At 42.6% G+C, this 16485-nt stretch overlaps 1 protein-coding gene across 1 annotated transcript in view; it reads left to right on the top strand.

Moving 5' to 3' along the window:
* The window catches only part of NUP58 (nucleoporin 58), a 258626-nt gene that overhangs the window by 135816 nt on the left and 106325 nt on the right, over positions 1 to 16485 (top strand). Inside the window, exons 11-12 of the mRNA XM_053708500.1 lie at positions 326 to 408; positions 14904 to 15105. Coding sequence (XP_053564475.1) covers positions 326 to 408; positions 14904 to 15105 — 285 coding nt within the window. The remainder of the gene's footprint in view (positions 1 to 325; positions 409 to 14903; positions 15106 to 16485) is intronic.

Genomic DNA, 16485 nt, shown 5'->3' with positions numbered 1-16485 from the left:
TGTGCTACAGTGTTACAAACACTGCTGCCAGATGACTAAATACACGTGCATGCTCCCAAGCTTACTGCTGCTTAACAAAGGATACCATGAGAGCTAAGCAACATTGTTAATACAAGTGAATTGAAAAGTTGTTTAAAATGCCATGCTCAATTTATTTGTTTAATTTTGACTTCACTGTTCTTTTTTAAAGATATCAGTACTGTGCTATTCATGCAGTGGTATTAAAGGACAAATAAAGCTTTTACATAATGACAAAAAAATGTGTGGTCATCTACAGAGAATCCAAACTTTTAATTAATAATGCTGTGGGTTTTTTTGTGTGCAGATTTGACTATGGCAATGCAGAAGCTTTACCAAACATTTGTGGCTTTAGCTGCTCAACTTCAATCAATTCATGAAAATGTTAAGGTATGTTGGGAATGTGCTTTCTTTGTATTAAATCACATTTAGATCAGGTTTGTCGTTAAAAGTGAAAACACACACACACAGTATTTGTTGCCGTTGGTCCTAAGGTATTTAATTTCTCTTCATAGATTTCAACAAACCAATTATCTCATTTAATTTTAGATTAGGTATGCAACGTTGAGTGTGCACAGAACCGCTTTTCCCTCATATAGATTCTGCATTTTACTTTTTAGTTTGTCTGAGTAAATATTTACAAAAAGGATCAAGTCAGTTCTTTGGCTATTTCTAGATATATAATTGACAGATAAGACACCATAGAAGTATAGCTCATTCTTTAAAAAAAAAAAAAAAGCTACATCACTGCAGCTATTTCTGGTCTTGGTCTATTTCTACCCTGTACCACTGAATGGTGCTGAGAATCCAGTGTCTTAAAACAGAGCTCTGCCTATATATATATATATATATATATATATATATATATATATATATATATATATATATATATATATATATATTCTGTTATTGAGGGCCTGCAGTGTGTATATTTTTTTCTTTTACAAGATATGACGAGTCCACGGAGGAGGCAAAGAGCACCACAGCAGAGCTGTATATATAGCTCCTCCCTTCCCTCCCACTCCAGTCATTCTCTTTGCCTGTGTTAGTGATAGGAAGAGGTAAAGTGAGGTATTAGTTTTAGATTCTTCAATCAAGTGTTTATTATTTTTAAATGGTGCCAGTGTGTACTATTTTTCTCAGGGTACAGCTTTAGGGTCTGTGCAGATTACATCCGTCCTCTGTGACTTCCAATGGGGGCTGCCCTGATGCATATGGTCTTAGCAAGTTTATCTAAGACCCAGTTGTTCCCACAGATTCTGAGAGGAGATGAAGGACCTCTTGCAGTGTGGGAAGAGTCATGTTTTTACTCAACATGGAGGTATGTGCAGTCCTTGTTTTTCTGTGACACTTGTTACCTCAGAAAGGACTGTCTCTCTCTCTCTCTCTCTCTCTCTTTCTCGCTGAGCTGACCTATGCCCTATGCATCTAGCTTGTGCCAGAGACCTCTAAAAGGGTATACAGAGATGCTATCATTTATGGGATAATGATTGATATGGGTTGCGGTTGAAGGGTATGTTTCACCTTTATTAAACCTTTTAATGTGTGGGCTGACGCTGGGGTTGCGGATTGAATTCCGATCACATAGATACTGCATATGCTTGTGGCATGGCTACAGGGGAACTAGCTTCATGTGTGGCACTGTTTTTTTGGAGTGCAATACTCCGGTGGCTCCATTGTTATCTTTTATTACAAAGGTTCTGGGCCGCGCTGGAGTTCCGCTTTGACACGCCCACGATGGGTGGGGTATTTTTCACGCGTGAACAGACGCAGTGCCTAGCTAGCTAGCTAGGAGTTGGTCGGACGACTTCGGTGTCTTCTAAATGGACCGCATGGGTAGTGGAACTCAGGCGGTCTAGACGCTTGCTGCACGAGTACCGTTTATTGTCTCAGTGTGAGGGGGCAGGTAAGCGCCGCAGCAGAGCTGTGGCGAGGTTTAAAGCTGAAGTTTTTATTTTGAAGGTGCAGTTTGTTAAACAAGGTTAATCTGACTACTAATGGGATACAAATAAGTTCAATCTTATTGCAAGCCACCATTATTAGTGTTTTCTTTAGCCGCACAAGGGTGCTGCGCAAAAGTGTTTTTCATATTTTCTTAAAGGCACAGCAGTTTTATTAACTAAACAACTAGATTGTGCATAAGGAGTGTTTCTGTGCTAAATAAATAGATTGTGCATACAAAGTGTTTGAGGTAACTGTCTACAGTTTGTTTTTTACTATGGATGACCTTGAAGCCAGTACTTGTTCCATGTGTTTAAATGCCATTGTGGAACCCCCGCTTACTTTTTGTCCCTCATGCACTGAGAAGGCACTGCAATGTAAAGAACAAATTTTTCTTAATAAAGATATAGCGCAGGATGCTTCTCAGACTGATGACTCATGGTATGCCAATTCTTTCTCCCCAAGCGTCACAGCCCTTAACACCCACTCAAGCGACGTCATGTTCTTCAACAGCGTCCACTTCATTTACTCTGCAGGATATGGCTGCAGTTATGTTATCCACCCTTACAGAAGTGTTATCCAAGTTGCCAGTATTACAGGGCAAACGCAGCAGGACAGACTCCACTTTGGTTCCTGCGACTTCTGATACTTTGATGGCTATCTCCGATGTGCCCTCCCAGGGATCTGATTTGGGGGGTAGGGAGCTTTTATCTGAGGGGGAGCTTTCCGACTCAGGGAGTCTGTTGCCTCAGATTGACTTGGACGTCATGTCCTTCAGATTTAAGCTTGAACACCTCCGCCTGTTACTTCGGGAGGTTTTGGCGTCTCTGGATGACTGTGACTCTATTGTGGTACCACCAGAGAAATTGTGTAAGACGGACAAATACTTAGAGGTTCCTTCTTATTCTGATGTGTTTCCGGTTCCTAAGAGAATTTCGGAAATTGTTACACGGGAATGGGAAAGACCGGGTATTCTGTTCTCACCTTCTCCTAAATTTAAGAAAATGTATCCTATAGCTAACACTGTTCGGGATTCTTGGCAAACGGTCCCTAATGTGGAGGGAGCTATATCTACCCTGGCTAAGCGTACAACTATTCCTATTGAGGACAGTTGTGCTTTCAAAGATCCTATGGATAAAAAGTTGGAGGGTCTTCTAATAAAGCTATTTATTTATCAGGGTTTTCTATTACAACCGACGGCTTGTATTGTACCAGTTACAACTGCGGCTGCCTTTTGGTTTGACGCCTTAGAAGAGTCTCTTAAGACTGAGACTCCTTTAGAGGAAGTACTAGATAGAATTAAGGCCCTTAAGATGGCTAATTCTTTTATTACGGATGCCGCCTTTCAGATCGCCAAGCTGGCGGCTAAGAATGCAGGATTTGCCATTTTAGCGCGTAGAACTTTATTATTAAAATCTTGGTCTGCTGATGTGTCCTCTAAGTCAAAGCTTTTGGCTATTCCTTTCAAAGGAAAGACCCTATTCGGGCCTGACTTGAAAGAAATAATTTCTGACATTACGGCAGGTAAGGGTCATCTCCTACCTCAGGATAAAGCAGCTAAACAAAGGGGTAAACAGAATAATTTTCGTTCCTTTCGAAATTTCAAGGGAGTCCCCTCTTCTTCTTCTGCTAAACAGGAAGGGAATTTTGCACAAGCCAAGTCCATCTGGAGACCCAATCAGGCTTGGAATAAGGGTAAACAACCCAAAAAGCCTGCTGCTGCTCCCAAGACAGCATGAAGGAGTGGCCCCCGATCCGGGACCGGATCTAGTAGGGGGCAGACTTTCTTTCTTTGTCCAGGCTTGGATAAGAGACGTTCAGGATCCCTGGACACTGGAAATCGTGTCTAAGGGGTATCAGCTGGAGTTCAGAATTTTTTTTCCAAGGGGAAGGTTTCTTCTTTCACGATTGTCTGTAGACCAGATAAAAAGAGAGGCGTTCTTACGTTGTTTAAGAGACCTCTCCACTATGGGAGTAATCTGTCCCGTTCCAATGCAGGAGCAGGGACAGGGGTTTTACTCATCTCTTTGTAGTTCCCAAAAAGAGGGAACATTCCGACCCATTTTAGACCTCAAAAGTCTAAACAAGTTTCTCAGATTTCCATCTTTCAAGATGGAGACCATTCGGACTATTCTTCCATTGATCCAGGAGGGTCAATATATGACTACCATGGACTTAAAGGATGCATATCTGCATATTCCTATCCACAGAGATCATCACCTGTTCCTAAGGTTTGCCTTCCTGGACAAACATTTTCAGTTCGTGGTTCTTCCTTTCGGACTGGCCACAGCACCCAGGATCTTCACGAAGGTTCTAGGGTCTCTGCTGGCGGTTCTCAGACCGCAGGGCATTGCAGTGGCGCCTTATCTGGACGATATTCTGATCCAGGCGTCGTATCAGCCGACAAGAACTCATACAGATATGGTTCTGTCCTTTCTAAGGACTCACGGGTGGAAGGTGAATCTAGAAAAGAGTTCACTAATTCCACAGACAAGGGTTCCTTTCCTGGGAGCTCTAATAGATTCTATATCCATGAAAATTTTCTTGATGGAGGTTAGAAAATTAAAGATTCTGAATACATGCAGAGCCGTTCAGTCTAATCCTCGGCCATCAGTGGCTCAGTGCATGGAGGTAATTGGATTGATGGTGGCGGCAATGGACATCATTCCGTTTGCTCGTTTTTCATCTCAGACCACTACAGCTGAGCATGCTCAGGCAGTGGAATGGAGATTATGCAAATTTGTCTCCTCAGATAGATCTGGATCAGGAGACAAGAGACTCTCTTCTTTGGTGGTTGTCGCCGGATCATCTGTCCCAAGGGACGTGCTTCCGCAGACCCTCGTGGGTGATAGTGACAACGGTCGCCAGTCTACTAGGTTGGGGTGCAGTCTGGAATTCCCTGAGGGCTCAGGGTGTGTGGACTCGGTCGGAGTCTCTACTCCCAATCAATATTCTGGAATTGAGAGCGATATTCAATGCACTTCAGGCTTGGCCTCAGTTGGCTTTTGGCCAAATTTATCAGATTCCAGTCGGACAACATCATGACTGTGGCTTACATCAATCATCAGGGAGGAACAAGGAGTTCCTTAACGATGACAGAAGTATCCAAAATAATTCGGTTAGCAGAGGCTGACTCTTGTTATCTGTCAGCAATATACGTGGACAACTGGGAAGCGGCTTTTTTAAGCAGACAGACGTTTCATCCGGGGGAGTGGGAACTCCATCCGGAGGTCTTTGCCTACCTGATTTTCAGATGGGGCAGACCGGAGCTGGATCTTATGGCATCTCGTCAGAATGCCATGCTTCCGAGATATGGATCCAGGTCCAGGGATCCTCAGGCCGAACTGATAGATGCCTTGGCAGTGCCTTGGTCGTTCAACCTAGCTTATGCGTTTCCACCGTTGTCTCTCCTACCCCGACTGATCGCTCGGATCAAACAGGAGAGGGCTTTAGTGATTCTCATCGCTCCTGCGTGGCCTCGCAGGACTTGGTATGCCGATCTGGTGGACATGTCCTCTCTGCCGCCGTGGAAGCTTCCATTGAGGCAGGACCTTCTCATTCAGGGACCCTTCCATTATCCGAATCTAATTTCTCTGCAGCTAACTGCTTGGAGATTGAACGCTTGATTTTATTTAAGCGAGGGTTTTCTGATGCGGTCATTGATATCCTGATTCAGGCATGTAAGCCTGTTACTAGAAAAATTTACCATAAGATATGGCGTAAATATCTTTATTGGTGTGAATCCAAGGGCTACTCATGGAGTAATGTTCGAGTTCCCAGGATTTCATCTTCTCTCCAAGAGGGATTGGAGAAAGGGTTGTCAGCAAGTTCCTTAAAGGGACAGATTTCTGCTTTGTCTATTTTGCTGCACAAACGTCTATCAGATGTTCCAGATGTTCAATCTTTCTCCAACATAGGTGTGTCCGGTCCACGGCGTCATCCTTACTTGTGGGATATTCTCTTCCCCAACAGGAAATGGCAAAGAGCCCAGCAAAGCTGGTCACATGATCCCTCCTAGGCTCCGCCTACCCCAGTCATTCTCTTTGCCGTTGTACAGGCAACATCTCCACGGAGATGGCTTAGAGTTTTTTAGTGTTTAACTGTAGTTTTTCATTATTCAATCAAGAAGGATTGGAAAAAGGATTATCGGCAAGTTCCCTGAAGGGACAGATTTCTGCCTTGTCGGTGTTACTTCACAAAAAACTGGCAGCTGTGCCAGATGTTCAAGCCTTTGTTCAGGCTCTGGTTAGAATCAAGCCTGTTTACAAACCTTTGACTCCTCCTTGGAGTCTCAATCTAGTTCTTTCAGTTCTTCAGGGGGTTCCGTTTGAACCCTTACATTCCGTTGATATTAAGTTATTATCTTGGAAAGTTTTGTTTTTAGTTGCAATTTCTTCTGCTAGAAGAGTTTCAGAATTATCTGCTCTGCAGTGTTCTCCTCCTTATCTGGTGTTCCATGCAGATAAGGTGGTTTTACGTACTAAACCTGGTTTTCTTCCAAAAGTTGTTTCTAACAAAAACATTAACCAGGAGATTATCGTACCTTCTCTGTGTCCGAAACCAGTTTCAAAGAAGGAACGCTTGTTGCACAATTTGGATGTTGTTCGCGCTCTAAAATTCTATTTAGATGCTACAAAGGATTTTAGACAAACATCTTCCCTGTTTGTTGTTTATTCAGGTAAAAGGAGAGGTCAAAAAGCAACTTCTACCTCTCTCTCTTTTTGGATCAAAAGCATCATCAGATTGGCTTACGAGACTGCCGGACGGCAGCCTCCCGAAAGAATCACGGCTCATTCCACTAGGGCTGTGGCTTCCACATGGGCCTTCAAGAACGAGGCTTCTGTTGATCAGATATGTAGGGCAGCGACTTGGTCTTCACTGCACACTTTTACCAAATTTTACAAGTTTGATACTTTTGCTTCTTCTGAGGCTATTTTTGGGAGAAAGGTTTTGCAAGCCGTGGTGCCTTCCATTTAGGTGACCTGATTTGCTCCCTCCCTTCATCCGTGTCCTAAAGCTTTGGTATTGGTTCCCACAAGTAAGGATGACGCCGTGGACCGGACACACCTATGTTGGAGAAAACAGAATTTATGTTTACCTGATAAATTTCTTTCTCCAACGGTGTGTCCGGTCCACGGCCCGCCCTGGTTTTTTAATCAGGTCTGATAATTTATTTTCTTTAACTACAGTCACCACGGTACCATATGGTTTCTCCTATGCTATTATTCCTCCTTAACGTCGGTCGAATGACTGGGGTAGGCGGAGCCTAGGAGGGATCATGTGACCAGCTTTGCTGGGCTCTTTGCCATTTCCTGTTGGGGAAGAGAATATCCCACAAGTAAGGATGACGCCGTGGACCGGACACACCGTTGGAGAAAGAAATTTATCAGGTAAACATAAATTCTGTTTTTTGTCAGGCTCTGACTAGAATCAGGCCTGTGTTTAGACCAATTGCTCCTCCTTGGAGTTTGAATTTAGTTCTTAATGTTCTTCAAGGGGTTCCGTTTGAACCTAAGCATTCCATAGATATTAAGTTGTTATCTTGGAAAGTTTTATTTTTGGTTGCTATTTCTTCTGCTCGCAGAGTTTCGGAGCTTTCAGCTTTACAATGTGATTCTCCTTATCTTATCTTCCATTTTGATAAGGTGGTTTTACGTACCAAATCTGGTTTCCTTCCTAAGGTGGTTTCTAATAAGAATATTAATCAGGAAATTGTTGTTCCTTCCTTGTGTCCTAATCCTTCTAAGAAGGAGCGTCTGTTACATAACTTGGACGTTGTTCCTGCCCTAAAGTTTTACTTGCAAGGCGACTAAAGAATTTCGTCAATCATCTTCATTATTTGTTGTTTTTTCTGGAAAACGTAGGTGCCAGAAAGCTACGGCTACCTCTCTTTCTTTTTGGCTGAAGAGTATCATCCGTTTGGCATATGAGACTACTGGACAGCAGCCTCCTGAAAGAATTACGGCTCATTCTACTAGGGCTGTGGCTTCCTCATGGGCATTTAAAAACGATGCTTCTGTTGAACAGATTTGCAAGGCTGCAACTTGGTCGTCTCTTCACACTTTTTCCAAATTTTCAAAATTTTCAAAATTTGATACTTTTGCCTCATCCGAGGCTGTTTTTGGGAGAAAGGTTCTTCAAGCAGTGGTGCCTTTGTTTAGGTTCCTGTCTTGTCCCTCCCTTTCATCCGTGTCTTGTGTCTTTGGTATTGTATCCCATAAGTAAGGATGAAATCCGTGGACTTGTCATATCTTGTAAAAGAAAAGGAAATTTATGCTTACCTAATAAATGTATTTCTTTTACGATATGACGAGTCCACGGCCCACCCTGTTGTTTCTAAGACAGGTATTTATTTTTTGTTAAACTTCAGTCACCTCTGCACCTTGGCTTTTCCTTTCTCTTCCTAACTTCGGTCGAATGACTGGAGTGGGAGGGAAGGGAGGAGCTATATATACAGCTCTGCTGTGGTGCTCTTTGCCTCCTCCTGCTGACCAGGAGGCGTAATCCCATAAGTAAGGATGAAATCCGTGGACTCGTCATATCGTAAAAGAAATACATTTATCAGGTAAGCATAAATTTCCTTTTTTTATATCCTAGATATATAAATCGTTTTCTAAATGTGTGGCATACGACACGGTGAGCATTTCTGCATATCAGAATATCGGATTCTGCATCAAATACCATTTCAAACTTGTTCAGAGATTATTTGGTTATATCACATGAAAGTGATATCTTACTATTTATTTATTATGCAGATAACATATATTTGCTCTACAGTGACAATTGGCTGATGAAAGGATCTGTACTGTGAAGAGCTTTCTTTCCTTCATAAGATAGGGAGAATCCATGGCTTCATTCCTTACTATTGGTAAATACAACACATGGCCACCAGGATGAGGCAAAGACACCCTAGCCAAAAACGTAACTATCCCTCCCACTTCCTCATTACCCCAGTCATTCTTTGCCTTTCGTCACGTTAGGAGGTGGCAGAGAAGTGTCAGAAGATTCGAAGAGTCATGAAAAAGGGTATCTGCCCTTCGAGATAGGACGGGTGTTTTAAGTAGTCATGTCAACCTCTCAGTGAGAGTATTGATGAAAGTGAGTCTGGAGATGCAGGGAAAGTTTTTCTGCAAAACCAGACAGACTACTGCTAACAGCTCCTAAGCAATCAGTGTTGACGAGTTTAACTGCCTGCTTTCTCTCACTCAAGTCCATGTCAGGAGCGCTGCTATAAGACTGTTACATTTGAGAAGCTGTGTTCTGTTACACAGCATGGATCCTGAAGATAAGATTGTTTAAATTTTTACACATAAAAAACTATAACAGGGTCACAGTGTGGCTCCTTTATACCTTTATAGGATACAGGGTTAATATCCTCTGAAGGGGGTTTATTGAACAGTTGGGGTTAATTAATCAGTGCATTAATTATTTACATGCTGCTTTGTGTGATTTTATTTTTTCCTGGGCTAATAGACTGTGTGTTTTTGGCTGGAACAAACAGGTTTTACTTTTGTTTCACTTTCGTTTTTGAAAGTGTTGCACAGCTCCTATTGCTTGCTGTACTTGTAATAACAGGTCTATGTTCATTTCCTCCATTCCGGCTGAGACTTAAACCTGTGGAGAGTGTTTCCTCTGTTAACTGTCTCTCTGGGTCTAGGAGGTGGTGAGTGCCCCAGCCATTGGGAGTATAAAGGAGCAGTTTTCTATATTAAAAAAAAAAACATTTTTATTTGTGTCCTTCTGTGGGTATAACCTGAGCTATGGAGGACTCTGACATGTTAGAAGGTACTCCTTCTGTACTAAATCATACCTGTTTATATTGTGAGGAGGCCATGGTTTTCCCGCCCACTCAATTATGTTCCACATGCCTTAACACTGTTATAAAGTCTAAGAAGGGAGACAAGCCTGCTAAGGCTCTTAGTCCCTCTGAGCCGTCTACCTCTCAGGAGATTACTACTCTTGCTACATTATCCACTCCACATGCAGTTCCCCATAGCACATATAATCCTCCATCTGGAGGGGGCCTTCTTCCTGCGGACTTTGCAACGCAGTTACAAACTGCAGTGTCTGCGCCCCTCAGTTCATTACCTCACTCTAACAAACGCAAGAGAAAGGTTAAATATAGCTCTCCTGACCCGGAGTCATCTAAATATTTATCGGATTTAGCTATTATGTCCCAGTTATCCGATGATGAGTTAACCTCTGTAGCTTCAGAGGGTGAAATTTCTGGGTCGGAGTCGTTGGCGTCTAAGCCTCCTGCTGCGGAGGAACTGTCCTTTAGCTTTAAAATTGAGCACTTGCGGTTTTTATTAAACGAGGTTTTACGTTAGAGGTTCCAGAGGCCACGCTGCCTGAAGAACCTATGATACCTAAATTAGACGGTTTACGAAGACAGGAAAGTTGCTTTGACTTTTCATGTGCCGGTTAAGATGGCGAACATTATTAAGAACGAATGGGAAAGAATTGGTTCTTCCTTTTCCCCCTCGTCTACTTTTAAAAAGTTGGTCCCGGTCCCGGACTCTCAACTTGATTTGTGGGGCGCCATTCCTAAGGTGGATGTGCTATCTCTACGCTTGCTAAACGTACTACTATACCTCTTGAGGATATTTCTTTGTTCAGAGAGCCTATGGATAAGGAAATGGAAACCTTTCTGAGATGTTTTAACATATGGGGTTTCAACCGGCGGCTGCAGTTGCCGTGGTTGCCGGAGCGGCTACCTACTGGTGCGACTCTTTGTCGGAACTCATTGAGGTGGAGTCTCCTCTCAAGGATATAAAAGACAGAATTAAAGCTCTGAGAATTGCTAATTCTTTTATCTGTGATGCGAATATGCAAATTATTCTCCTAAAGGCAAAGGCCTCTGGCTTTGCGGTCCTAGCCCGCCGGGCGCTCTGGTTGAAGTCTTGGTCTGCGGATATGACTTCTAAGGCCAGGCTCCTTTCTCTTCCCTTCAAGGGAAAGATTTTATTTGGTCCTGGCCTGGACTCACTTATTTCTATGGTTACCGGAGGCAAGGGTGCCTTCCTACCGCAAGATAAGAACAAGTCTAAGGGACAACAATCTTCTAATTTTTGTTCTGACAAATTGCAGCGACAACAATCCTCCTCAAAGCCCGAGCAACCCAAGATTACTTGGAAGCCGGCTCAGTCTTGGAATAAATCCAAGTAGAATAAGAAGCCCGCCGAAAACAAATCTGCATTAAGGGGCGCCCCCCGATCAGTGATCGGATCGTGTAGGGGCAGACTGTCTCTTTTTTTTCCAAACGACTGGTTCAAGGAGGTACAGAATCCATGGGTCCTGGAGGTGGTATCTCAGGATACAAGAAAGGCTTCAAATCTCATCCGCCAAGGGGCAGATTTCTTCTCTTGAATCTGTCTACCAGACCAGAAAAGAGGGTGCGTTTAGGATCTATCCTCCTTTAGGAGTTGTTGTCCCGATACCTATCAAAGAAAGAGGTTTGGGGTTTTATTCAAACCTTTTCGTGGTCCCAAAGAAGGAGGGAACTTTCCGCCCAATTCTGGACCTAAAGTGCTTAAACAAATTTCTCAATGTCCCTTCCTTCAAGATGGAGACAATAAAGTCCATCCTTCCTTTAATTCAGGAAGGCCAGTTTATAACCACTATAGATCTGAAGGACGCTTACCTTCATGTTCCAATCTAATTACACTTTTTCAGTTACTGAGGTTTGCATTTCTGGACCTTCACTTCAAGTTTGACTAGCTACTACAGGATTCTTGGAGCAGTAGCTAGGCCAAACGGAACAGCTAGAAGAGCCCCCAGAATCTTCGTAAAGATTCTTGGAGCTGTTTTTTGTTTTTAGTACTTTTTTTTCCTAATACAAGTGACTTAAACCCCCATTGCATAAATCTATAACATTAGTTTGACTAGCTACTGCTCCAATACACTATACTAGGTTTGACCTTGTATAGTGTCACGAATGTTATAGATTTATGCAATGGGGGTTTAAGTCACTTGTATTAGAAAAAAAAAGTACTAAAAACAAAAAACAGCTCCAAGAATCTTTACGAAGATTCTGGGGGCTCTTCTAGCTGTTCCGTTTGGCCTAGCTACTGCTCCAAGAATCTTTATGAAGGTTCTGGGGGCTCTTCTAGCCGTTGCCAGAACTCAGGGTACTGCAGTAGCCCCATACTTGGACGATATTCTGGTGCAAGTACCATCCTTTCGTCTTGCAGAAGAATTCTCGGAGTCCCTTCTCAGTCTTCTTTGATCACATGGATAGAAGATAAACTTGGAAAAGAGTTCTTTTATCCTAAGTACCAGGGTGGAATTCCTGGGTACTATAATAGACTCCATATCCATAAGGATATTTCTAACAGACCAGAGACACGTTGCAAGCTAACTTCGGCATGTCTTGCCCTCCGGACCTCCTTGAGTCCCTCTGTCAGTGTATGGAGGTGATTGGTCTCATGGTGTCCTGCATGGACATCATTCCTTTTGCCAGGTTCCGTCTCAGACCTTTACAACTGTGCATGCTGAGGCAGTGAAACGGCGATCATTCAGATCTGTCTCAACAGATTGTATTAGACCGCCGGTCAAGAGAATTGCTCTCTTGGGGGCTCTGTCCAGACCATCTGTCCCGATTGACATGTTTCTTAAGACCAACCTGGGAGATTGTGACTATGGACACAAGTCTATCCGGTTGGGGATCTGTTGGGGGTGCCAGGAAGGCACAGGAGTTGTTGACTCAGGAGTCCTCCCTCCCAATCAATATTTTGGAACTACAGGAAATCTTCAAGGACTTGAAGGCTTGGCCACTTCTGGGTTCGTCCGAGTTTATCAGATTCCAATCAGACAATATAACCTCGTTGGCTTACATCAACCATCAGGGGGGGGAACGAGAAGTTCCTTGGCGATGAAGGAAGTATCTCAGATTCTGGAGTGGGCGGAGGCCCACAGCTGTTTGCTGTCAGCGATCCACATTCCGGGTGTTGACAAATGGGATTCGGATTTTCTCAGCAGACAATCCTTCCATCCAGGGGAATGGTATCTCCATCCCAAGATGTTTGCAGAGATATGCAGCAAGTTGGGGACGCCGGAGATGGATCTCATGGCGTCCCGTCTCAATACCTAGGTATGGGTCGAGGGATCCCCAAGCAGATCTAATAGATGCACTAGCAGTGCCCTGGAGGTTCAAATTCATATATTTTTTTCCTCCATTACCGCTTCTTCCTCGAGTGGTGGCCCGCATCAAGTAGGAGCGGGTATCAGTAATCCGGATTGCTCCATTGTGGCCGCGAAGGACGTGGTTCGCGGAGCTAGTGGGGATGTCCTCATCAAGTTACCTTGTTGCAGAGACCTGCTGATACAAGGTCCATTTGTTCATCAAAATCTAGATTGTCTGAGGCTGACTGCGTGGAGATGGAACGCTTAGTCTTAGCCAAGAGAGGTTTCTCTGAGAGTGTCATGTCATTGATACTCTTATTCAGTTACTCAGTGTATATACCACAAGGTATGGAAGAGCTTTTTTTTCCTGGCACAGAGTTAAGGTTGCCAGGATCTGACAGATTTCAGCCCTGTCGGTTTTATTGCACAAGAGACTGGCTGAGCTTCCAGACGTGCAGTCCTTTGTTAAGGCTCTGATTAGGATCAGACCTGTGTTTAGATCTGGGGCTCCTCCTTGGAGCCTAAATCTTGTTCTTCGGGTTTTGCAACAGGTTCTGTTTGAGCCTCTGCTTTCCTTTGACCTTAAATTATCTTGGAAGGTTCTCTTTTTATTGGCAATTGCCTCTGCGCAGAGTTTCTGAGATCTCTGCTTTGCAATGTGAGGCTCCTTATCTGATACTAAATTAGGTTTTCTTCCTAAGGTTGTGTCAGATTGCAACATCAATCAGGAGATTGTGGTTCCTTCCTTGTGTCCTAATGCTTCTTCATCGAAGGAACGTTAACTTCTAAATTTGGATGTGGTTCGCGCCTTGAAGTTCTTTCTTCAAGCTACTAAGGAGTTTAGACAATCTTGGTTTGTTGTCTATTCTGGGAAGCGTAAGGGGCAGAAGGCTACTTCGACTTTCCTATCTTTTTGGTAAAGGAGTGTGATCTGCTTAGCTTACGAGACAGCGGACAGCGTCGTCCTGAGAGTGGCTTCCTTTTGGGCCTTTAAGGATGAGGCCCCTATGGATCAGATTTGTAAGACGACTACCTGGTCCTCCTTACATACTTTTTAGTTTTGATATTTTTTTCTTTGGCTGAAGCAGCTTTCGGGAGAAAGGTTTTGCAGGCTGTGGTGCCCTCAGAATAGGGTCCGCCTCTTCCTTTTTGTTTCCTCCCGTTATTCATTCAGTGTCCTCTGGAGCTTGGGTATAGTTTTCCCAACAGTAAGGAATGAAGCCGTGGACCCTCCCTTTCTTAGGAAGGAAAACATCATTTATGCTTACCAGATAAATTCCTTTCCTTCTGGAAAGGGAGAGTCCACAGCCCTCGTCTGTTTTTTCTTGTCTATGGGCAGTCCCCTATTTATTTTATTCTTCTGGCACCATTTATACCCTAATGTTTTACTTACTTTTCCTTGTTCCCTCGGCAGAATGACTGGGGTAATGAGTAAGTGGGAAGGATATTTAAGCCTTTGGCTGGGGTGTCATTGCCTCCTCCTGGTGGCCAGGTGTTGTTTTTCCCAACAGTAGGGAATGAACCTTGGACTCTCCCTATCTGGAAGAAAAGGAATTTATCTGGTAAGCATAAATTGTTTTTTTTTTTTTTTTTTTTTTTTTTTTTATAAATAAAAAAAAAAAAATAGAACAAATCTAAATATACTAAGCTTTGATTGAAGTGTTAGATAATCAAAAGTTAACTTTAGCTTATGACCTTTCCTTTATGTTTATACCTTATTCATTTCATAACAAATTACAAGTTTGAAATGTTAATTTTAATGACATCTGCCCGTTGTTACTGCCGTGTTGGCTTTGCACACTAAAATAGCTTTTCTTCAGATGCTCAAAGAACAGTACCTTGGCTACCGGAAAACCTTTTTGGGAGATCACACAGATGTATTTGAGGCGAGGAGGGCAGAAGTGAAGAAGTGGCAGAATGCTCCACGTGTTACCACTGGACCGACCCCATTCAGCAACATACCAAACGCTGCTGCTGTTGCTATGGCTGCAACCTTAACCCAGCAGCAGCAGCCTGCTACAGGTCTGAGTGCATTCAAGTTATAGATATTTAAAATTTTGACCTCAGTATACTTTTTCATATTGGGTCTTCCTTTTTTGCTGGAAAAAATGTTATGCTCTCCTTATGGTCTAAAGCTTCTAGAATTTGCAGGGTTAGACTTAAGCAATAATTATACTACCATATCTGCACGACTTTTTCCTATCTGAATACTTGTGTGAAGCTATGTCTTTCTTTTTATTTTTCTACCAACAGCATGAGTATACTTGTATATATTACATATAGTTGACTGAAAATTTCCTGTATTCTCACACTAGGAAAAAAATTGTTTTATTTCACATATTAGTGCACTGCGTTCTTTCCCTCTCTGCAAAACTATGGTGATAATTTTATACACACACACCACTCGTAGAACCATATCAAAACACATGGTTAGATGGCCTCTAACTTGTGCAGTAATTAGAAGCACCTTCCAGAATTTTGAGGGGTGGGAGATCTGTTTAGTTTTTACATATTGTGGTATTGGCAAAGCAGATATGGAGCTTTTGTTAAGTGTTTGTTTTGCCACTATTGAGAAAATTAAGTTTTTACCCCACTATATACAGCACACTTCTTTTTTTTACTTTATTTTTTATTTTTTACAGCACACTCTTAACTGCAAGTGTCCAGCGAATAAATAATTTGTCATGGATACTGATAACTTTGCAATGTACAGGCACCTATGTACAATTTTGAGAGAGTTGTTTGTGGGATTTCATCAGGGGGTTTGATTATGGTAGATTCTCACATAGTACCCCTTGCTGGTTGTAATCATGCAAAAGTAGACTACTGTCTTATGGGTTCTATAGCGTGTTAGTCTGCAGCACTGTTTCTGGTCTATTGTGATTTATGATTAAATAGTTGTACCTTTATAAATTAATAAATATCCCTTTTTTATTTGTGGCAATTATGGGGATGGTTCTGTATGTTTGTTTCATGGTGTGCTTTGTCTAGCATTTGGCTAGCTATTTCCACTGATTTGTTGCTTTAACTTTAAATGTTGTGCAATGTGTTTTAGAGATAGTTTTAAATTAGTTTTGTGCAAAGGAACGGTAGGGTTGGAACTTGTAACGTAATTGTGGGACACGTTTTGATGTACAGCATTGTGTGCCTGTAGCAATCCCTTCTTTTCCTGTTTGCTCCAGATTGATTTGTTTTTGGTTCCCATGCAAGTTCAGTGCAGTTTTTTTATTGCTGAATGAGTCAAGAGCCAGAGGATCTTGGTATGCCTGCTATCGTTGTAGATAATGTACAATATAATTTTAGTGTGGGGTGTTGGGCAGTCATACGTGCTTAGTTTGTGGAGAAGAGATTACATCTAGTGGTGTCAATACTGCTATCGCTGCCTTCACTAGAACCCCTGGG

Source organism: Bombina bombina, chromosome 3 (assembly GCF_027579735.1).
Source record: "Bombina bombina isolate aBomBom1 chromosome 3, aBomBom1.pri, whole genome shotgun sequence".
NCBI classification, from domain to species: Eukaryota; Metazoa; Chordata; class Amphibia; order Anura; family Bombinatoridae; genus Bombina; species Bombina bombina.
The sequence above is the reverse complement of the archived record's forward strand: the minus strand, read 5'-3'. Positions and strand labels throughout refer to the sequence as shown.